We start from the raw sequence: 23,504 nt of genomic DNA on the forward strand, positions 1-23,504 counted from the left end.
CACATGAAAACTTGCAGTAAAATGAAGATAGGAGCTGACATCATGGTACAGGCACGACTCGTTGTGCATATAAGTTGATCCTATTAATAACGGGCAAAGTAGCAAGTACAGGGAAAGGAAAGAAAACACAGAAAAGAAGACATACAAGATGAGATTTCATGCAATTTGCTGGCAATTAGCAGTTAATGTGAGCCTCCATCCAGAGCAGATTCACAGTGACCATTGCAAATAAGCATTACCAAAATACTCCACTGCTAAAGAAACATATTATTAGCACACCAAGCTACTGAGCAAGAGCTGTACTTTCACACACAACCCAATACACAATTTATGGGAACTTGAATGGTTGGAAATTTTTTTTTGAGTCAAATATTTTTAATTTGTTGGTGAAAATATACAGCCCTTAGAAGGAAATTGTTTTAGGGCATAGGTTTTGTATATCATTTTTAAAGTTCATCTGAGTAAACTGTCTTTGCACTGTTGAAGGTTGGTCACAAATAATTGATGAGTGAAGTTTCCCTAAGGAGTGACACTGTCCTTGGGCTCACAAAAATCTTTCTTTAGAGAAAGATTATATGTGAGCAAGAATCCTGAAGGTGTAGTAGACAGAGTAACGGAAGTCTTCATGTCTGGATTTTATTTCTTACAGAGTAAAACTGAAAAACAACTCAGTTATAATTCTGAATCATTTTCACTATCAAGATGAATAGTCAGAACTCATCACAGAGATATCTGGGATTTACTGGTTAACAGCCCTTGCATTTTTAATCCTATTCTCTACCACTAAGTTTATTTTCTTTGCCCCATTTTTAATTAATATTACCTAGTTACCTAATATGTGTCTGTGAAAATGCCTTATCCTCTGTGGAACAAATGTGGCTATGTATACACCTGAGTAGCTAAACCTATTCTAAATAAATAAATATTCTAAAAATAAACATTCATCAAGGGCTGTTCTGACATGCTATTAGAATAGCCAATTCATGCCCCATATGTACATGCTCATTGTTGTGAGCAAGCCACTCACTACACAGACATAATCGAAAATCAAAATTGTAAAATATTATACTTAAAATCATTAAAATAAGTGGACATAGATTTTTATCTGGCTTTTGAGATTCCTAATAATGGAAATAATTTTAGCTGGATGCAGTGGCATATGTCTCTAATCCCAATGACTTGGGAGCCTGAGGCAGAAGGAACATAAGTTTGAGGCCAACCTCAGCATTCGAGCAAGATCCTGTCTCAAAATAAAAAGGTCTGGGGATGCATCTCAATGTTAAAGTGCCCCTAGGTTTAATAATAATAATAATAATAATAATAGTTTTTAAAGTATATTCTTAAAGTTTATTATATACATAGTAAGAATAGTATTTATTAGAGAAAGACACTTGAATTATAGCAAAAATAGTGATGATCATCTTTAAATAACATATATTAAAGATGATTTGCAGTATTTCATCAAACTAATTCTGTATAACTGACCTGTTATATTTCAAATAATAGAGAAAAACTTTAATACAATCTAGAGAAATAATACAAATCTAATATCTGATAGAATCAGAAACTAGGTAAAACAAAGCAGGACATTAGCTATATAACAAGTTCTAAAACAGACTGAGTGAAGACTAAACACAAACTAACATAAATATCATAATCAAAATAACTTTTGTATTTTCAGTGTTTAAATATAAATGAAGGTAGGCAATACATACACCATAAGTAACAGTCACTAGAAGTTCTTATTTATCAGAAAGTCTTTAAAATCATCAAATTTGTGACCTTGAATTATTAGTAAATTGACTGGAGTTGTGTTTGAAAGTACAATTTCTGTGGGAAAGACAGAGAGAAGAAGCAACTATTCAGTTTATGCTAACCATGGAAACTACTGAAATGAAAAATCTGAACTAGCAAGTACATCATGCTAATGAGAAAAACTATGAATAGGACATTGTGCTTGAGTTTAAATTGCAGCTTATCTCCTTAAGTTCTTGTGGACAATGACCATTAAGTTATAATGTTTTAATCCAGTGAAAGCATTGTCTTACCAGGACATTGTCATCGAAGCAGACCTCAGGCCCTTTCCGGTATCTGGGTCGTTTAACCATATCACAGGGGTCTGGACCATCCGCTAAAGAGACTCGTTAAGGACATTTTTTTTCACACAATTAAAAAAGTACAATGAAATGAGTTTATTCCCACAAGCAAGCAAGAGACATCTATGCCATCACTTTCATACAACACAATCAACCTGATAACTTGGGGATTTTAATGGTGTGTGAACAGCATAATCAGTTTGTACATTTAAACCACATTTTGGGTGAGGGAACCATTCTTCCCTTGTGGGGGATCATAGTACTCCAATGATCATAAACAACATGACAAGGATAAAATCATTAAGATGGTTTTGTGTTCTGAACATCTGACATCAAAGGATACAAGTCTGCTCAGCTTGTATAAGCAGCCGTGTGTCACAAGGACATGTGCCTTTGCTTTCCACCATTATGAATATTAAGTTGGTGTTCATAAGCTTTTCTACATGAAAGATTCTGAAAAACAAATGTTAAAGTATCACATAAAATAAAAAGTAACTTTAGGGGGAAAGAATAGAAGTTTCCCAAAATTGTCACATATTAAAACGAGAAGCAAAATATGACTTTGAAACACAAAATATCACTATTAACAAATTAGTACAGCAGAATGAGTATGATTTTAGAAAAGAGATGACCACACTCTTATTTCTAAGCATGGACATATTACCTCTTGCAAATTAATGGTAAATAACTATGGCAATTTTAAAGTGTTAGACTTCATTGCAAAATCTGTACTAATTATTGTTGACATTTGGGGAGAAAAGTTTAATTTGTTATGTTTAAAGACCTCTAAAAGTTTGCCAAAGATGCCTTATTTTATAGGTAAGAAAATGAGGAGCACAAAAGTGCTGTGCCCAAGCTAAGGGCAGAATAAAGACTAGATTAATAATGCTCAGCAAACTTTCTGTGAAGATGAAAATGTTTTCTACTCTGTTCAATAGGGAATACTTTAGTCAAGAAACTACGAAGCACTTGAAATGTGACATGTGTGACTAAGGCACAGTACTTTAATTAATTTCATTTCATTTTAATGGAAATTTAAATAGCCACTTGTGGCTGGTAACTCCTACATTGGACAATACAGAGACAGAATCAAGAGCTTTAAATTCCATCCTATTTTAGCCATACTCTAAGGTGCATCTGTTCTCCTGTGCAACCAAAGTAAAAAGGCAAAATACCACTAAAGAAATTTTATTATGATTACATATTTTTCCCTAGAAATGGAATTTCACTACTTTTTTTCCACTGGACTTGGAACACAAACATAAAGCAAATCAAAACCATGACTCAAATGTCTTGAATGAATATATATATATATATATATATATATATATATATATATATATAGAGAGAGAGAGAGAGAGAGAGAGAGAGAGAGAGAGAGAGAGACCTTATGGATTAACTTAGTTTGTGAGGTATGCATTGTTATTATTGGACCTCAGTTAATCAGTTAATGACAAGTCCAAGGACCCTAAACTCTGATGTCTACATGTCACTTGCTACAAGTCCATTTCCTTGTAGTTAATGGCTTACAGTGCTCCAAACAAGTTGATCTGCTTTTTTTATTTCATGTTTGACTTCTCCCTATTCCTCTCCTATTCATACCCTCTACCTCCTTCTTGGACATAGTCGTTTTCAAAATTAAGTCATAAAACACACTAACCATGTTTATTAAAATTCATGATAACCCCTTCTTTAAAAGAAAAAAAAATACTTCAACTGTTATAGACTGCCTTTCCAAATCCCCTAGCAACTAACTATTTCAGCCTTTACATGATCTCAGATTACCTTACCTCCTCATATTTCTCTACCCTCTGTTAACATTTCTTCTGTAGTAACTTGCAATCTGTCTCTAAAAGTAAAGTGTCCCAACACTGTGCTATGAAAGCTGTGACTTGCTGCTGAGTTCTCAGGAATCCTGTGGCATGGATTATCACTTTCCCCTCAAACCTTCTAAAGTCTTCCTCTTGCCTTCTTCTCTTTCCCATTATAACCAATTACATTTTCCATCTCTTCCAAAAGATTTTAAAGATGTTTTATAAATACTAACATTAACCATGACCTTATGAAATGATATTTTATCCCTATTTCCTTCAGTTTCAAGTCAAAGATAATATTCGATTCTTCATGTCAGATATAACCAGAGGTAAAAACAAAGCAAAGAAAAACCCCAGACTATGGTTTTGAAAACCTGTTTAGTTACCTTATGTGAAAAGAAACCATGTTTGGCTTATAACTACTGATATAATTTAAGTTAATTATATTAGAGTTAATATAATTCTTTAACTTTCTCTATGTTAGAAGATTTTAAATATGGATTTTTTTAAATGAAATTTAAAATTTTCTGTTCTGCCTACAATAAAGCCAATTATCCTAATCATGTAATTACAACTTGTAATATTTAGAATTTTTTTTAATTTTATTTTTTTTATTGGTTGTTCACAACATTACAAAGCTCTTGACATATCATATTTCATACATTAGATTGAAGTGGGTTATGAACTCCCAATTTTACCCCAAATGCAGATTGCAGAATCACGTCGGTTACACATCCACAATTTTTTATAAATTTTGAAGCTTATAACGACTGACATTTCAGTTTAAAACAATGACACGTCTAACTCCAATGACAGTCCATTCTTTTCTGTAATGATTATGAAAGTGAATGCAATTTCTTAGTGAAATCAAGGAACAAAATACCTGGAACAGTTTCCACAATCCAATACACCACTGAATGATTTACTGTCGTTATCAAAGAAATACTGGGTTTGTTCTGTTATGCAGCTCTGCTTTGATAGGGAGGCGGTAAAGTCGTCATCCTCCATCTCAACTGTGGGAATCAAAACAAAGATCATATTTGTCAGGATGAACCCAACTACTATGTATAACAATAAAACTCTAATGAAAAATATTTAAAAAAAGAAAAAAGATAACCACCATGAGGGGACACTAGTCAGTCCCCAGAGTCATTTCTCACAGGGCAAAATTAATGTGGAAGGCTACAAGCTTCAATTGACCTGTTTATCCTCACAGCCTGTAAAAGGTACCCAATAAGTATCCATAAAATAAATGTATTGCCAAATAGAGGCCAACGTGAACTAGGGAATTGTTGATGAAAACTTCAATCTGCCAAAATGTCAAATGGATGATCTTTTTCTCACAAACAAACATTTTCTCTTTGAGCTTACTGAACTCAGCACATCTAAAAAGAAATTTTGATAGTTGTTAATATCTGACCATTTACATACCTGCCTCCAGGAGCCGTGGGAAAGTCAAACTCAAGAGAAACTGCTGGAGAATAGACCTGGATTTTTAAAATGAATAATTACAATAAATTTTATAATAAAATACGAGTATTTTTTGCAAGTATACATGCACGTAAGTACATATTTCCTTCTTATTGATTTGAGAAAATTTTAGAGTTTGTTCATTGAAAAAGGATGGGAGCATTCTCATATAAGTATATCTTAGATTATATAAAATACTGAAACTTTTAAAAATCATGAAGTCATGAAGACAGAGGTGTCTGAAGCCAAGTTTGAGACATAAATGTGTGAAAGGAGCTGAATATGCAGTACTATCATACAGGACTGGTAACTCGAACAAGAAGAATGTCAGTATTTCAGGTTTTTATGTACAGGATTTTCTGTTTGGCTTTTAAAACAATGTTGAAACAAAAATGACCTTGTTTATTCCACAGAATTGGGCTTGTGAGCTATTTGTGATAAAGAATATATTTGTGATATATAATGTGACATTCATGAAATAATTTGTATATAAATTATACAAAGAGCATATGGCACATTTCAGCTTCATTATAAAAGACAATTGATCCAAATCTTGTATAGAATCATCTGGAACAGAATCATTTAGAAAAGGCAGGGTAGACTTGAGCCAAAAAATATGATAAAGTATTTTGGATCACTACAAGATATAGAAAACATTCTTACTATACAAATATTATCAACATACCCAGAAATATCATTCTTGGGGAAAAAAGGAGTGTTTTTATCTAAAATATCCTTTACCACTTTAATAGAATGATATGATCATTTAATTTTAACTGGAAAAACCTCAATATCAAATGAATTGTACAGATTCATCTACATGGAATAAGGAAAAGAAAATATAGTAGGGTGACAATATAAAAATTTTTTAAAAAGTTAAAAAAAAAAGAAAAAAAGGGAGGAGGAAATAATAAGTCCTAGACACAAGACGTAGTTCAGTGACTGTCTGGTTAGGAAAAAAGAACAAGAAATGTGACTTTCCAGATTTCCCACAGTGTCTCCATAGACAGTTTAAACAACTCTTTTCCATAGGTAACAGGACAGAGGTGGGAGTGGGAGGTAGGAGAAATGAATCAGTGGGAAGAAAACTGAATTCATTTCAGCAACATGATGACTTTAAAACTGTCAATTTCTGTAATAATAGTAAAAGAGTAGAAAAGTGTCATCATGTTACACATTGGATCAATGTAGATATCTAATTTGGATGTTAAAGAAAATAAATAATAACTTTCATAGTAAGTATAAAAGAAGGAAAATATGCTGAATTCAGAATCACAGAGAAAAAAGTCTAGAGAAGGTGAGGTTTCACCGATCATAACATTGTTTTCATGTAAAGAAATTAATTGTGAATTTCTTATGATCATTTAAGAACAACTCTTTATAAATATTTTCAGTATGTATTATGGGAAATGAAAATTACTATAATTTACCTGTCACAAAATTCATAATTTCATCAAATATTTTACTATTTTAAAACAACTTTTTTTCTTTACTAATAAAACTAAAAATCTGACTTACCAGGCAGCAGCAGTGGCCCACCAGCCAATTTGTAATATGTCTGCTATTGATGGCTATAAAAATAATAAAAATGTCATTATGCTGATCTATGCTTGAATGTCCCATTAAATTAATTCACCCATGGATGATACTGACCACATATGCGGAGCGATGTCCTGCTCCCTGCTTTGGTGCAGCACCGGGCTCACATACTGACTGATAATCGTAAGATTTGTTAAAAGCATAAACTGATATATTAACCAGGTGTCTCATCAAACTTGGATCAATCTCTCCAAAAAATCGTCCAATCTGATAAAGAAAAAAAAATAACAAAGTTTCAAATTTAAGCCAACCATGAACAGCTGAATCAATACAGTGAAAAGAAATACAACTAAGAAATTGTGAACCAAAACAAGGGCTTAGAAACAAGAGCAAATGAGAAACCTGCATGTGGCAATGTGAAAAGAACCAAAATGAGATTAAGTATTCTCATTATTCAGTTTATTTTATTTGTGGATCAAATGGGCACAGATTATTACACATCAATGTCACAGTAAAATGCATCCTAGGTTAGTAAAATGGCATTGGTCATGGGAAACCAGGAGATGTGGGTCAGATGGCTCAGAGTTGCAGTTACACAGGTTAAAAAGGCCTAGAGATTTAATGTGCAAGCGAAGACTGCAGTTAATAATATTGTGTTATATACTAGAAATGTGATTTTAGGTGTTCTTCCCACCTCCCAAAAAGGATAATTATGTCAGATTGTTAATTGAATTGACTGTAGTAATAATCATGTATCAAAGCATCTTGTTGTATATGTTAAATAAATACAATGAAACACAAAGCAAATGCCTTCCAGGAAATGATAAGTAGCATATAAAAGAGATGTGGTAAGACCTAAAGGGACAATCTTTAGCTATTTAGGTCTAACAAAGAAACAACTGTTATTCAATAAATAGTCCAGTGTAGAGATATCTTTTGATATGGAGAGAGAGAGAGAGAGAGAGAGAGAGTGCTTGCACACAAGAAACACAGATTCAAAATGAGAATTTCTTGGGTGAGAGCCTAATAGCCTATATGACGCCAATTTGTAAATTTGAAACTAGAAAATAGTGTTCAACTAGTCACATATTAAGGTAGATGCTATCAACTGATAAATATTTAATATGCAATAACTTTTTAAATTTTTAAAGTTGAAAATAAGTCCATATCATGTTAAAGTCTTTAATAACTATTGGTGACAAAAAGTAAAAGTGATTAGAAAACAAAGAAAAGCTACATTTAGCATGTATGTATTATAGTTTACATTATATTAATCACTTGAAAATTTATGTGGCATGAATAAAATAATGTATAAATTTATATACACTGTTTGTAGTGGTTCTGTAATGTTGATCACCAAAATATGCATTAGAAACCCGTACATACCTCCTTCTTGAGTTACATACCTGATTAGTATATTCATCATGATTTGCCATCAAAAGAAACCCACCATCATCTAGAATCACACAATCCATTACCTATCAAAATAAAAATATAGTCAACACACTATAGGAAGAGTTAAAGACTGCACTATCATTATTCCATTATTTCTTAATGATCAGAACAACAAAAATAGGGAAAAATCAACTATTTTTCTTTAGCATATATGTATAGAAAACTCTGATAAAATTATAGGAAAGCATATATTGATATTAAATCACAAGGGCTTGATATCCATCCCACCAAATATCCAATTAATCTTTATCACATAAGTCATATAAATGATCCAGGAAATTGGACAAAAATATTTGATGATATGTCACTATTTCATCATTTTAAATATATATTTAGTATTATGAGAAGAAAAAATATTTATAAACCAGTTCCTGTTACAATTTAGCTATTAGGTTTCCCCCTAAAATTTATGTGTGAAACAGTAAAAGAAAGTTTTGAGGTGCAATGATTGCATTATGAGAGTCTTAATCAGTGCATTAATCTCCCAATAGGGATTAATTTGGTAATTTTAAGCAGGTAGTGTGGCTGGAGGAACTGGGTGGATTGGGCCATGCCTTTGGGGTTTATATTTTGTCTGTGGTGAGGAAAGCTCACTGTCTGCTTCCTGGTGTGATATCCTGAGCCACATTCCTTCACCCCACTCTTCTGAAATAATGTTCGGCCTAATCTCAGGCCTCAAGGAATGGAGCAAACTGTCCATGGATTGAGACCTCTGAAGCTGTGAACCCTAAATAAACTTTTTCCTTCTCTAACTTTTCTTGTCAGAAAAGTTTTTGGTCACAGCAAACTGAAAAAACTGACAAAAAACATAAATATACTTCACAGATTAAAAAGGAAAAATCAACCAAGGGATTATAACTATTTTATATTTTTGTATTAAAAATGTTTGGTTGGATAATTATAGATTAAAAGATGAAAACAAAATGCTTATGGCTGAGTTAAAAAAAGTTCACCCTTAAATGTAGGAAAAGTTACCACCCAGTTTAAAAATAAGAAAATGTGTGTGTGTGTGTGTGTGTGTTTATATTGCATATTTTTGTATTTTGTATTTTTTTAAATTTTTTAAATATATAAGGACTGAATTCAGAGATGCTTAACCACTGAGAAATATCCCCAGACCTTGCCATTTTTTATTTGGAAACAGGGTCTTGCTAAGTTTCTGAGGCTGGCTTTGAACTTGTGATCCTCCTACCTTACCTTCCAGCACCACTAGGATTATAGGCTTGCATCACTGGGCCCAGAGAAAATCAATAACTTTTAATAAATAAAAACACATTGCTTACCATTTGGGAACATAATACATTTCCCTAATGTGGAAGTACCTTGTTAAACCTTTGCTTTAAAAACACCTGCTAAATAGTCTAAAAAATGAGAAAGCTAGAAAAACAATTAAAATTACTGGCTTATAATATTGCAGATGTAGAAATGATACCCCTGTTTCTCTTGGACATTTCACATAAAAAGACAGAAGAAAATTGTGGGATTTGTCATCCTTTATAATCCTTGCCATTATCAAGTATTATATTTGCAGCCTCTTCAATTTTTGAACAGTTAATCCACATTTTCTTTTTTAATTTCTCAAAAAGAAATGGGAGTAATACAAAATAATCCAATACTTGTAAACAAAATTTTGAAATAAACTATGTAACTATAAACTATATAATTATTTTTAAGTTTAGTTAAAAAATGTTTTCCATTACTATATAACAGTGTGAACAAATAAAAAGAAAGTGCAGAAGATGAGTGAAGACTACATTGGGAACCAAAAGATTGCTTTGGTTGGAAATTACCCATCCAGAAATACAGCTAAAGACAAGTATGGAAAAAGAATCTAATATTTTTTTTAATCTAACCATACTACATGAATATTTTTAAAGGCATTTATGGCTAGAAATTAGTTCTTCTCTCTCAGTGATAGGGCACTTGCCTAGCATATATAAGGCCCTGGCTTTAATACTCAGCACTGCCAAATAAGAAAAATATAAAATAAAATTAGGAATCGAAAGCACATAAATTCAAATTCATACCTATTTCCATTCATACCTATTTCACATTTCCACAGAATCTTTTTAGCATAAGATTAAAAATTCATATACCCCTTTTTATCTTTAAAGTCTCAGTGAGCAAGAGTAACACAATAACCTGCTGTAGTTAAATATATTTTTAAAGAGTTTTCTTACATCACTGTTTCTTTTGCAGTCACAAACTGGACCAGCACACTGAAAGACAGAGATACAATTATCATTTCATACTTTTTGAAAAAGTTGATTTCAAATATATTAAGTAACATTAATTAGTATTAATTATGATTGTTATTATTAGAGTTTTGGAATGATTTATCTAGAAAAATAATAGTCTAGTTCATAAGAGAAAGTTTTAGCATAAGAAATATCAATCAAAATATATAGTACCATTTCAAGTCATAAATTTGAACTATCTTTTTATTTATTAATTTAACCAAAAAGCTTCAAAAAATAGGAATAAATATTTCTATTTTAATATAGTGTCACTAAAAAATATTTTGTCATTGTATAATGGTATTTTTTCTAGGTTGAATTTTTACAATATTAAGTATAACATAAAAATTTTTTTAAAAAATTATCTTACCGGATCCCTGATTGAGGTTTTGGTGAAATTCTCTATCCAAGAATTTACATCAATTTTGATTCCAACAACTGAAAAAATAATTTTAATTAATTTAAAGTGATAATTAGGTATACTAGCACTTTTGATATTTTATACAATAGCAAATAAATTATGGTTTGAAATATAATATTCTTATAAAGATGTATTTCTTAGCGTCTTCATTAATAAATAATGTAAATAGCTCTCAAACTATTCCACAAACTGTAATTAATATTCATAAAACAGTTTTATTTGACAACCAGAATCTGGCCAATTAATTAATACTATAAGCTAAAAAAAGGAGTGTCAGGGATAACTTCATCAACATGAAGTCATTCAAGCAGTATATTTTAAGAGGCTGCCCTAATCCTCTCAGTACATGTGATTGGTGCTTAGGAAATACTTATTGATAGAGTGGGTAGATGAGTGAGCACATGGGCAAGTGAACCAGTTGCTAAGAGAATAACTGATGGAGTTAAGGAAGGAAGAAGTGAATGAGAGAATGTGGGAAGGAGTGAATTCATGAAGTAGAATCACCCTCAGTAACATCAAAACAATCTCCCTACTTCCATCTGACCCAATTTTAATATATGTTCTTTCTAAACTTCAAACAATACTGAATCCCATAGTGAAAAAATTTAAAAGATAGTATTGCATTTGTCCACTTCCAATTCTCATTGATCCTAAGTTTTACAATGTTTTTCTTTGTTCAATTATTTTACCAAAAGTCATTTTCCATATTTTATTGTACATGCAATAGAGCCCTATCTTTCTTTTTCAGATATATAGTAATCTAGGGTATAGGTTTCCTATGATGTATCTTTTCCCCCAGTGATACAAACCTAATGATTTAAGTTTAAATTATTAAAAATATTTACAACCTTGGCCACATAATATTGTGTGTATTGAAAGTAGGAGAGCATGATAGGGCCACAAGATCAATTCTAGATTTAATATTTTGTATTTGAAATTCCGATATATCACACTAAATGTGATACATTACACTAAAGTGATTGCATAAACTTAAGTATATTAACATATCCACTTTGAAAATTCTTCAACTTTGTATACTATCAAGTTAATTTTATCTCCAATTTTATATTTAACTATATGTTTTTAATTCTGGTCATGTTTATATGTACTTATATGCTTACCCGCAGGTTTAAGAAGTTTTCCTTGGATAGAGATTTCCACAGCTTTGCTTACCATAATGCCTGATTCATATGCACCTGGTCCACTTTCTAAAAAATAAAAATCAGACCAATCTAGATAAATCATAAAACTGATTTCTTCAATGGATTTCAATTTCTTCAATGGATACAATATAGTGTTTTTCTTAAAAATTCCAGCATATAGCCAAGCATGGTGGCACACACCTGTAATCCCAGCAGCCCCAGGAGGCTAAGGCAGATGGATCACAATTTCAAAGCTAGTGTCCACAATATAATAAAGTCCTAAACAACTTAGGGAGACCCTGTCTCAAAATTAAAAATAAAAAAAGGACTGGAGATGTGGCTCAGTGGTTGAGCATCCCTGAGTTCAACCACAGGTGCTAAAAAGAAAAAAAAATCTTGCATATAAAATCTATAAGAGTCATGTCATCTCTTCTTTCTCTCATCTTCCTTTATATACTGGGTTAACTGGAAGTCCATGAATTGACATCTATTGATTTAGGAGCATGAATTACTCAATTTGATTTTATCTTATTTCACAGTGTAAAAGATGAACACAAACACAGTCACATCAATGTTTATAGCAGCACAATTCACAATAGCTATATGGTGGAGCCAACCTAGATGGATGGATGGATAAAAAAAAAATATGGCATATATACACAATGGAATTTTACTCAGCAATAAAAGAGAATAAAATCATGGAATTTGCAGGTAAATGGGAGGTGTTGGAGAAGATAATGCTAAGTGAAGTTAGCCAATACCAAAAAAACAAATGCCAAATGTTTTCTCTGATATAAGTAGGCTGACTCATAGTGAGGTAGGGAGGGAGAGCATGGGGGGAATAGATTAATTCTAGATAGGGAAGAGGGGGGGGAGGGAAAGGGAAGGGGCAGGGGGGATCAGCAAGGATGGTGGAATGTGATGGACATCATTATCTAACGTATGTGTATGAAGACAGGAATTGGGTGTCAACATACTTTAGATACAAACAGAGATATGAAAACTTGTGGTATATATGTGCAATAAAAATTGTAATGCAAAAATTAAAAAATAAAAAACCCAAAGTACATGCATAAAGACATGAACTGGCATGAACATACTTTATATACAAATATATGAAAAATTGTGCTGTATATGAATAATAATAATTGTAATGTATTCTGCTGTCATGTATTTAAAAAAAATAAAATCAATTATAATAAATAAATAAATAAAACTGAAAAAAAAGATGAACACCAAATCTCTGCTTTATGACATCTGCAAAAATATTGGGTAGGCTGCTAAATTGGAGTAGAAAGAATGACTTTGGATTCATAACACTACTTTGCCTTTTAAAAACCCTTGGACCGAACTGAAATTCTCTAAACTTCAGTTTTGACACTTGTAAAAACAGGAGTAAAAAATACCTATGCTCAGACAGAGCTCAGGAGAATTAAATTAGAAAGTCTTTTTTTTTTAAAGAACCTGATAAAATAGTTTAAAAGATGAGCTATTATTTTTATAAATGCTACCTTATGTAATTAATACTGATAAAATGCAATTAATCAACTATTTAATTCATTAAACATTCTTTCACATATTTTCAGCTCTGACATGAAGGATGAACTACATATGTTTCTATTTATTAAGCTGCCTGCTAGATATGCTATTCTACATTACTTTGCTATGCATGCATTTTACCTCTTAAACTAAATGGATGTTTCTTTTCTATTTTCCTAATGCTTTGCATATGCTGTGGCTTAATAATGACTATTCTGAGCAGTTAACATAAAATATATTGACTGGGGAAGAGAAGGTAGTAACAATAATTTGCTTTAAAAAACATAATTGAGAAAAGTGAGTTCCAAAGCAATACTTACTGTTAAAGTAGGGAGCAGTGAAAACATAGTTATCATTATCAAGGCTCCTTTTGTAGAAGCTGTCCTCATATGTCTCAGGATTTTCTTGCCAATTTTCTCCAGCCCTAAGGAGGAAATGGCTCATCATTTGTACTCTTTAAAGTCCCAGATAACCTACTCTCCCTTTGTGGAAATACTGAACTTTATACATACATCTATCCCTTAGGTGTGTATAGGGAAGTTAGTGGATAATGTAATGGATACTCATTACAAGCAATATATCAGCATGTCATTATATGAAGAATCAGAAAAAGCTGAATCCTAATTTTAGCCTGCTATTTGCTTGTATGAAATTACGGATAAGTCAGTTAATAAGTTAATTAATATTAATAGCCTTGGTGACTACTCAGGGTACTGAAGGAACGACTCTTAAGATAAACAGAAATTGAATGCATTAAAGAAAAATGAAACATTGAAAAGCTACACCACTGTTGCTGACAAGTTATCATCATTTGTTCGCTTCATAGTTGGGCTTGTGTCTACAAAAAGTCTCCTTCAACCGCTAATGAATTTTGTAATAAATACATATGACCAGCAACAGTACCATTGAAGGATCCTATGATATCTTTTTTCAAATAAATGGGATACTATAATAATATAAGCACATTAAACAATGACTCTAATTTGATCTACGAAAATGATCAGTTGCTCTCAAGAAGGCTTCCTTATATAGTCTTGGCACAATCCTTTGTAAGGTACTTATTTTTACAGATGTTATTTGAACTTACTCTTTGGGATAAACTCTGGTAATCCCACCATCAGTCACAACAAACCGAGCTTTCACTCCCTTGCTGGAACAGAAGATTAAAAGAAGGAAATGTTTTATTAGATTTAATCAAAGATATTATGTTAGGTGTGGGTGACACAAAAAGAAATAAAGCAAGTTCTTAAAAGAAGTCAAGGTAAACATAGTTGCAAAACTATGTTTCAATAATTGAAACATAATAATTGAAGAATCTCTGAAGTAAGTACTTAAAGGGGTATGTTTAAAGAAGTCATCTCATTCTAAGGAATGATGAGCTCATGAATAACTTTGAAGTCCAAGCTAGAGAACTCCATCATTATCTTCAAATTAGAACTCCGTTTTCGAAGTATGATTCTGGCATGTGTGTATTGTATGAAGAATAGACTGGGAGCTGTGGTTGGAGGCATGGGGAGCATGAAACACAGAAAAATCAGTTGCTGAAATTTCTTAAGGTCCTAAGATCCCATTTTTATGAGGAAAAGAGGAAAACTTTGTTAGAAAGAGTCAGCATTTAGCAATTGAGTAGAAATAGGGTGGGGAGATTATGAATGAGAATCTTAATCAGATTTCTCATTTTCTAGACTGGATATATGGGAGACACTATTAGAAAGCCAACTAAATATTCACTAGCAATCCTGTTTCACTAAAAACACAGAAGCATACAAACATGCCAATTAATTTGATTATTCACACTGTAGTATAAAGCTGAGTAATAGCAGATATTAATACTGGAATACACCCACCTGAGAAAGCAGGTTGTCAACAGTTGTAAAATGCTTTTCTTAAGAAATTATTATTAAGGACAAAAAATAAACTTGAATTTTTTGAGAACTATTGTCCAAAATATTCAAAGGAAGAAGCAAAATTAATAAAAACAAATACTTACATATTTTTCTGCTTGCTCCAGTAATTTTGGACAAGTTCATTTGTAAAGCCTGCATCCAGTAAGACTCTATTAATCAAATCTGTATTACCTAATAGAAAAATGATATATTCAATTATACCCACATTGTTTTTTTAACGAGTACAACACTAAAACAAATGTATTTTCTGTTTTCAAAAGCAATTTAGACTGAATATTTCCATGAATTTAAAAATGATATTCCATATTAATTTTGCCATATTTTTTGAGATATGGCTGGAATTAGCAGTAGAAAAGCCAATTCCGAAAGAAAAAAAAAAGACTTGTAAAATCAGCATTATCTTGACTTAAAATATTTTTTTAAATCAAAGAGACACTTAAAATATACCATGTTGACAAATGATGAGGAAAGAGACTTCCTTCTTTGCTTTTAGTTTGGTTATGTAGATTAGCATGGTGGTTCCAAACAAACAAAAAAAAAGGTTCATAGAAAATTTTAATAAATCTTATTTTTTTGTACATAACTGTGTGTGTGTGTGTTTGTGTGTGTAGATTTAGATATACAGATATCTGATAGGATTGGTAATTCTGAAATCATCAAATAAAAATATTAAACAAAAATTACTTTCTGCTTTCATTTTCATTTATTTTTGTAATAAAATGTATTTTAATTAGGAACATAAGAAAATCATGGAATAAATTTGACTTTATGAAAAATTCAATAAACATCCTTTTTTGTTTTGGAGCACGGCAAGGAACAAAATGGCCATCATAGATCAGCTCTCCTCTGAGACTGGGTTCTGGAACCTACTGTGTTGGTTCAATAGCACAGGATGCAGGTTGTCCTTTCCTTGTACCCAAAGAGCATATCAACGCAAATTCAAGATAAAGAAGGGAATAGATGCAGAGGACTGAAGGTTAATTAAACAGTGTTACTGTCTTCCTGTTCTGCTTGCTCCTCTACTCTAAGCCCATGAAGCTCTGAAACAATCTAAGATACCCTCTCTAAAATTTCCCATTTATTTTACAATCTCATTTTATTCAAATAAGTAATGTATGGTATTAGTTAATATCCAATTACTGTAAGAAGTTTAATAGGCTGGAAACATTTTAATTAGTTTAATTTTTCTTTCATATGGGATTGGAGGATCAATTTAATTCATATTTTGACTAAATTTCAACTCATTCTAGGAGCTCTCTTACATTATTTTAGAAACTGCATTACTTTTAAAAATAGCCCACTTGGAAATTAAATCGTGTATTTTAATTGTCTCCAATCCTTTTAGGTAAAACAAATGAGACTATTATTCTAATTTGTAATATAAATCAAGGTTATAAGCAATTTTATAATTTTGCTCATCATTTCACTGTGCCCCAAGTGTCTTGAAATATGTTTTCTGAAGCTGGTTAAATACAATATATAAATTATCAGCATTACCCTTTACATTTTTATACACTTAGTTTCTCATAAACAATAGTTAAAGGAGAAGGAGGAAGGATGTGAGGACAACAATAAATCTATATAATAAACATTTAGGTAAGTTAGTAAATTCATTTAGACTTTAGGAAGAATTGTGATTTCACTAGTGGACCAAGTACAGGTACTTTTACAAAGCAAAATCTATTTTGATCACAGATTTCAATGGCTGATATCTACTTTTCAAGTTTAATGTTATTTGATAAAAAAAGAAAAAAAATTTAAAAAATATAAGTTCACAAATATGATCTCTTTTCTACAATTAAAAAAATCCTATACTTTTTTCTGTTTATATATATATATATATATATATATATATATATATATATATATATATTTATCTCAAATATTTTCTATTTGGTTGTAAGGGAGGCAGATAAAAGGAAGAGACTGAAGAAAAGACAAAAACACTATGGATCATACAGAAAGCATTTTTAATAACATATCTGCACTTCCCTAAGTAGTGCAGTAGAAAAAGAGAGTGATTCCAATTTTCATGATATTCTGAAGATTACAAGTTAAGATAAACATTTATGATAAATTTGTCATTTCACATGAGAGTATTACATTAATTTTGGTATTCAATTCAAGTACTAGTAAACAACCTTATTTCAGTTCTCTTTTGAGCATGCTTATTACTTGTTGATAGGGAATGACATAAAATAACACGAGAAGGCTGTGGTTCAATAAAGTGAGCTTTCACCGAGAAGAAAGGTTTGGAATCATCCTGTTAAGGTAGGATCAGTGGTGACCTCAGCTGCCCAGGATATGTTTTTAGAGTGGTTCCTAGAAGTCATTTGCAAATCTGAGCTATGGAGGCACTAGGAAGTCATTTCTGCTTGTATGTGATAAGTTTAGAGACAGCTTTAAGAAAATGGGGTTTTCACTTTGATAAGTGATAAAGTGCTTTGTTTAGATATAGAGAGAGGGGGAGAGAAGGGAGTAGGAGGAGACAAAGGAAAGAATGGAGAGGGATCAAATAGTTAACTTTACCATAAAAAAATTCATAGAGTATATAAGTAAATGAGCACACCAATAAACTAATACGATTATCATAATGTTCAAAATAAACCATGATTTAACCACTCTAGGTAAAAAAACTACACTTAAGCAATTACTGCAAATTAATATATACTTACATGATGGGTTGTTTGGAGTTTTTCGATCAATAAACTCATTGAAATTTAAAAGAAATTCAGTGTTGTTATCAGATGGTTTAAGGTCAATGCAATAATCTCTGAAAAAATATATTTTAGAATATTAGGTATCAAAATCAAAACTTTACAAGGTAATTACAGGTAGCAGAAGCAATATTTTTCCCCCTTTTTACTAGATGCATGACTTTGTAAGCCTTGTTACCTCTATTTCCTCATCTCCATAACAGAATAGTTTGTCAGTAAGTGGTGAGATTATAGAAATCCAGGTTTTGTTTTATTAAATAAACTATTGCATATTAAATAAACTATTGCATATCTAGTTCTCATCTAGAAATTAAAACAGAAATCTAAATGTCCATTAAAATATTAATAAATTCTTTATATAGTAAGACTATAATGAGAAGTTATTATATTTACAAACTGTGAAATAGTGGCAAGTTTTAAATATTTGTATCTTTAATTCCTAACTTAATTGGAGATTAATGCAGACAAGTATTCTCTGCATTTGAACAACTGCAAGATTTTGTTTTGATATATGAAGAAGCTATGTTGTCACAAATAAAATTTTGATCCTCTATCTTGCATTTGAATCAATCTCTTATGCATCCATTATTTTCTAGCACCATAAATTGATTATTTAGAAAATATAAGTTGTGTAGAAATTCCAAGTGATGACACATTTCATTATATAATATTGAAAATTTGCATCCATTAATATCACCACTGATGTCACCAGTTAGGTCTGTATTGGGAAATTTTCATCTTTCTCTCATGGACACAGTTTTCCCAAAATTCTGATATATATATATATATATATATATATATATATATATATATATATATATATATATATTTTTTTTTTTTTTTTTTTTTTTTTTGCTTGAAAGCCTGGATTTTGTCATTAGCAACAAATATGTTTACTTGTTTTCTTCAAGATAAAAGTCTCACTAATTCACTTTGGAAAATTTCTGCTGTTTATTTCAGGTAAACATTTCATTTTTTAAAAAGGCAAAAAACACTTAGTTCATCTCCCAATTCAAACAACAGATAAGTGCTCTTCTTTGAGGCATCCAAGCTATTCTCAGATGTTGAAATGCTTTTAGCTTTATCAAATAGAATGATAAAATACAGAAAATTGTCCCTTTTTATAGGGGAAAACTTTTATAAACTAAATGATTCTTAGTGCTTCAATTGTGTGTATTTTAAAGGAAGATTGGCTTTTGCCCTCATGCAGCTGCTGCACCTGGGGCCTTACGAATGCTACCAGTGCTCATAGTGACTGGCTTGATTCACATTTAGGTATGGTGTTTACTGTTGCTTTTGCACTGTTGGCACAAGTATCAATATCAATACAAGGAAGAAGGCAAACAACATTTAATATCATTATGAAAATAACATGGACCCTCTGGAACCCATAGGGTCCTGCAAACCTTAATTTGATAACTGCAGTTTGAAATGATTTGGAAATTTAGAATAAACATAAGACAACATAAACACACACAAAAAACTCAACAATGATAATTTTGTGGGTTAATACATCCAACAAAATAATCAAATATTCAATATAAAATACGAATAAATAGAAAACATCTTCAAATGCAAAACCTCAGAAAATAAAGCAGAACAGACAAACTGTTTGAACTTCAACAACAATGCAACATTCTTGGTTTACAAAAAGAGGCAAGGTTTAGAAAGTATAGCCAGGTGTGGTGGCACACATCTGTAGTCAAAGGTACTAAGGGAGGCTGAGGCAAGAGGATTCTAAGCTGGAGGACAGGGTTGGCAACTTAGCAAAACTCAATCTCAAAAAAAAAAAAAAGTGTTTTTACATGACTTGAACTCTGAGATACTGAGAGAGCTAAATTTGACTTCTTCCCATAATGCTACGCTATTTTAGAAATAACACCAGCCTCTAAATCAAAAGACTAATACAGTGAATTATGATCTCACAGAATTAGAAGTTGGTGGCAAAGTTTAAGAAGGGCTAAACAAAATGTTGCAAATATTTTTTAATAAAACCATTTCTGGAATACTACTTTTATTTGCAAGCCATTTCTAAAATTATTTTGTTTACTTAATCTGGAAATAACCTTATCAAAAATATGTAACATTTTAAAGGTGAAGAGATAGATTCAAAGAGGTAAAGAGATTTCTGCAAAGGCACTTAATATCATATCTCTTCTGAGGAGAAGCCTATCTTCAGATCCCTAACTAGTGTGTTTCCTTCACGAAATAAGCTTAGAATTTTCACTTTGTGAACTTTCATTGCCACAAAACTGGAAACCAAAAGCATCTTTGACCTCTATCCATAGAAGGTTTTTTCTTGTTGTGACCACTCTACTTAGATAATTTTTTTTTTAATCCTTGCATGCTCAGCTGTGCTCAATTTTAAGCTAGTCTAAACATATTATCTACCTTTTGATGTTTAGTCATGCAATGCTATGGACATGTTGAAACTACCAATAGAGAATTATGGAATCAAAATAGAAACAAAGTAGGAATAATTTATATAAGGGAAACGGTGGAATGAGTTCCCCTGTAAGCATGATCCAGAGGATAACAGAGAATCACACACCACAGAGCGCCTGACTGAAGTTATTTGAGACATAGAATGTGTGACTAGACAGCCAGCATTATTGTTGGTTAGTGGGCCTAATGACTGTTCCCCACAAGGCTGGGAGCTTGAAAACTCAAAAAGTATCAATCATCCTTTCTTAAGTTCTGGTCCCAAAGGAGCAATGCTGTGACAGTGGGTGGCAATAACTGTGGTTAACAAAACAGCCAAGCCATTTCCCTCCAGAAACATGCAAAGACCTTCCTAATACACATTCTATATGACAATGTTTCTTGAAAAGAAGAAATCAATTTTGTGCACATTGATCATTATTAATTTCTCTCAGGAAGAAAATTCCTTAGTGTAGATGAGGCGATAAAATGGAGAAATGCTCAGATGACTATAAAGGTAAAAAATAAAACTTCAATTTGCTTAAAATTCCATCAAGGCCAGAAAGCTATGTCTTTTGGTCATTTTGTATTTCTGATTAATGGGATTTGTAATGTAAATGGCTTTGAAACTAACCACAAACCTGAAGGAACTTTGAAAGAACTATGGTGTTAGAAATTTGGCAAATTAGAGAAAGTCTACTATTAGTGTGTCCTTGTTCTTTTCCTATTTTTCAATAAATTCTATTATATTCCAAAAAATTGGCAAATTATTTCTAGAATATCCAAAGGGAGTTTGTTTACTTTCTGCTCAAGAATATGTATAATTTAGATCATACATCATAATTTAGCAGTTAACTATAGGCTACCACATATTGCTATTTCTTTCTCATATCCTAACTCCTGCTTATTTCTGCTTATCCAAGAAAATAGTAAAATTAATCCATGTTTTATACTTTGCATGCTCTCTTGATAGGTAGTAGACAGATGTGTGCAGCGGACCATGTATTTAAGGGAAGAATTCTATAATGTGACCCCACTGTGCTGACCTCTGGATGCTTTATTTAAAAAGAAATTTACCTGCAGCCCTGTCTGGATTAAGCCACTAGGATATATTACATTGCTAAGCAAACAACCTGTTATCCCCAGGCTTGAAATGCTAATAAGAAGAACAAGGTTATCCTATCAATTTTGTGACCAATCCACAGACCACTCACTCCCTGAGTGCTAAAACTCAGGGAGATCAGAATAATTCCCTTAATCATAAAATCTGTAAGTACAGATTTCAGTTAGAACTAGTCAGCATGGGCCAAAGTGACTTAGAGTTGCCCTGGATCTTTTCCATGCACAGTAGGGACTTAGAAGTTTGATGCAGTCTTGCTGTCAATCAAAAATCTAGAAGTGGACCTGAGTGGGACTCTCTGGAATCCTCCTTGGCACCCCCCAATAATACTGGAGGGCAGCAGGATCAGGCCCTCCTTTCCTTTCAAAGGATCCACTCTCTCCCTAAGTCACTTTTTCCATCCCTTCTAATAAAGTTTGCTATTCTTTTCTCAAGTCTCCAGTCTTGCCTGGAATCCTCTCAGACAAGAAAAGAATTCTGAGTAGGGACTGCTGCTTTGTTCTGCCTCTGCCAGTGGAGGGTCACCTCTGCAAAGTTATGACTGCATGCCTCTTAAAGATTGGAATCTTGCTCCATGCATTTACATTCTCAGTGTTTTCCTTTCACAGTAGTTTTAAAATTGAATGAAACTGAAGCCATTGTCTATTAATCAGAATCCAATAATTCATTTAGAAATTAACAAAAATGGTTTATGCTCATATATGCCAGCTATTTTAAAACACTTTTTAAACAGCCTTTATTAAATAATATTCCTCATACAGCTACTAATACCTCCTACTACAACTTTAAAGATAACTAATACTTATTTAGAGTTCATATCTTATTAAGAGATATGATAAATACTTTCTAGGCATTATCTTATTTAAAGTAATAAGAACTCTATAAGGTAGGTATCATTTTGCAAATTAAAAAACTAAGGTATAGAGGATTTGAGTAATAGCCACAAAAATGAAGACCTGAAAAGCAGACTCATATATGTACAGTCTTGCTCTAAAGCTTGCCCTATTGTTTCTCATTAAATATAGCATCAGAAAAAACTTTACAACAGCCACACAAATAACTCTATTCTTAGTTTTATTTCCTAAACTCCAATTTATATCACTTTGAGTATATATTCGATACTCACTTTTCCAAGAACTCTTCCCTACAAAAATTGTACTGGGTGTTCTTTTGAGATCCCTTTGCATTTACATCTTCAATGTACATATAATAGCTTGGAGTGCCAAAAAAATTGGGTCAAATCTCATCTTATTTAACATATCTAAAAGTGTTTCCTGATCTGTGAAATGGGATCATAATACTCATTTATTATAGAGTTATTATTACAGAACAGGAAATATTCTGTTCAAAACAGCGTTTAGCATATATTGAGGTGAACACTTATTGATTTGTCCTAAAAGCTACAATTATTCCATGTTCAGGCTCCTCTCCCAAACACACACATGAATTCAATTTAAGCAAATTGAAGTTGCTGTATTGTATCAAATATTACTTAGGCCACAGAAATAGTCCATATGCTAATTTCTGATGGACTAAACAAAATCCATTGCCTAAGAATTAGAAATTGGAATTGAGAGATGTATTCATCCTCTTTGTGTGCACCTGGATTTTTATGGTCTTTTCTGA

General features: G+C 31.8%; 1 protein-coding gene across 3 annotated transcripts in view; it reads right to left on the minus strand.

Annotated features, from left to right (window-relative positions):
• The window catches only part of Cacna2d1 (calcium voltage-gated channel auxiliary subunit alpha2delta 1), a 372,350-nt gene that overhangs the window by 8,591 nt on the left and 340,255 nt on the right, over window positions 1–23,504 (minus strand). For all 3 annotated transcript variants that reach the window (XM_026384957.2, XM_026384956.2, XM_026384954.2), the window contains 14 exons: window positions 18,296–18,393; window positions 15,704–15,791; window positions 14,801–14,863; window positions 14,034–14,137; window positions 12,154–12,240; window positions 10,982–11,049; window positions 10,555–10,593; window positions 8,326–8,397; window positions 7,034–7,186; window positions 6,899–6,951; window positions 5,342–5,397; window positions 4,794–4,923; window positions 2,440–2,549; window positions 2,049–2,131 (listed from right to left, as the gene is read on the minus strand). In XM_026384957.2, coding sequence (XP_026240742.2) covers window positions 2,049–2,131; window positions 2,440–2,549; window positions 4,794–4,923; window positions 5,342–5,397; window positions 6,899–6,951; window positions 7,034–7,186; window positions 8,326–8,397; window positions 10,555–10,593; window positions 10,982–11,049; window positions 12,154–12,240; window positions 14,034–14,137; window positions 14,801–14,863; window positions 15,704–15,791; window positions 18,296–18,393 — 1,204 coding nt within the window. The remainder of the gene's footprint in view (window positions 1–2,048; window positions 2,132–2,439; window positions 2,550–4,793; window positions 4,924–5,341; window positions 5,398–6,898; window positions 6,952–7,033; window positions 7,187–8,325; window positions 8,398–10,554; window positions 10,594–10,981; window positions 11,050–12,153; window positions 12,241–14,033; window positions 14,138–14,800; window positions 14,864–15,703; window positions 15,792–18,295; window positions 18,394–23,504) is intronic.

The sequence above is a fragment of the Urocitellus parryii genome, chromosome 3, assembly GCF_045843805.1.
Source record: "Urocitellus parryii isolate mUroPar1 chromosome 3, mUroPar1.hap1, whole genome shotgun sequence".
Classification (NCBI taxonomy): domain Eukaryota; kingdom Metazoa; phylum Chordata; class Mammalia; order Rodentia; family Sciuridae; genus Urocitellus; species Urocitellus parryii.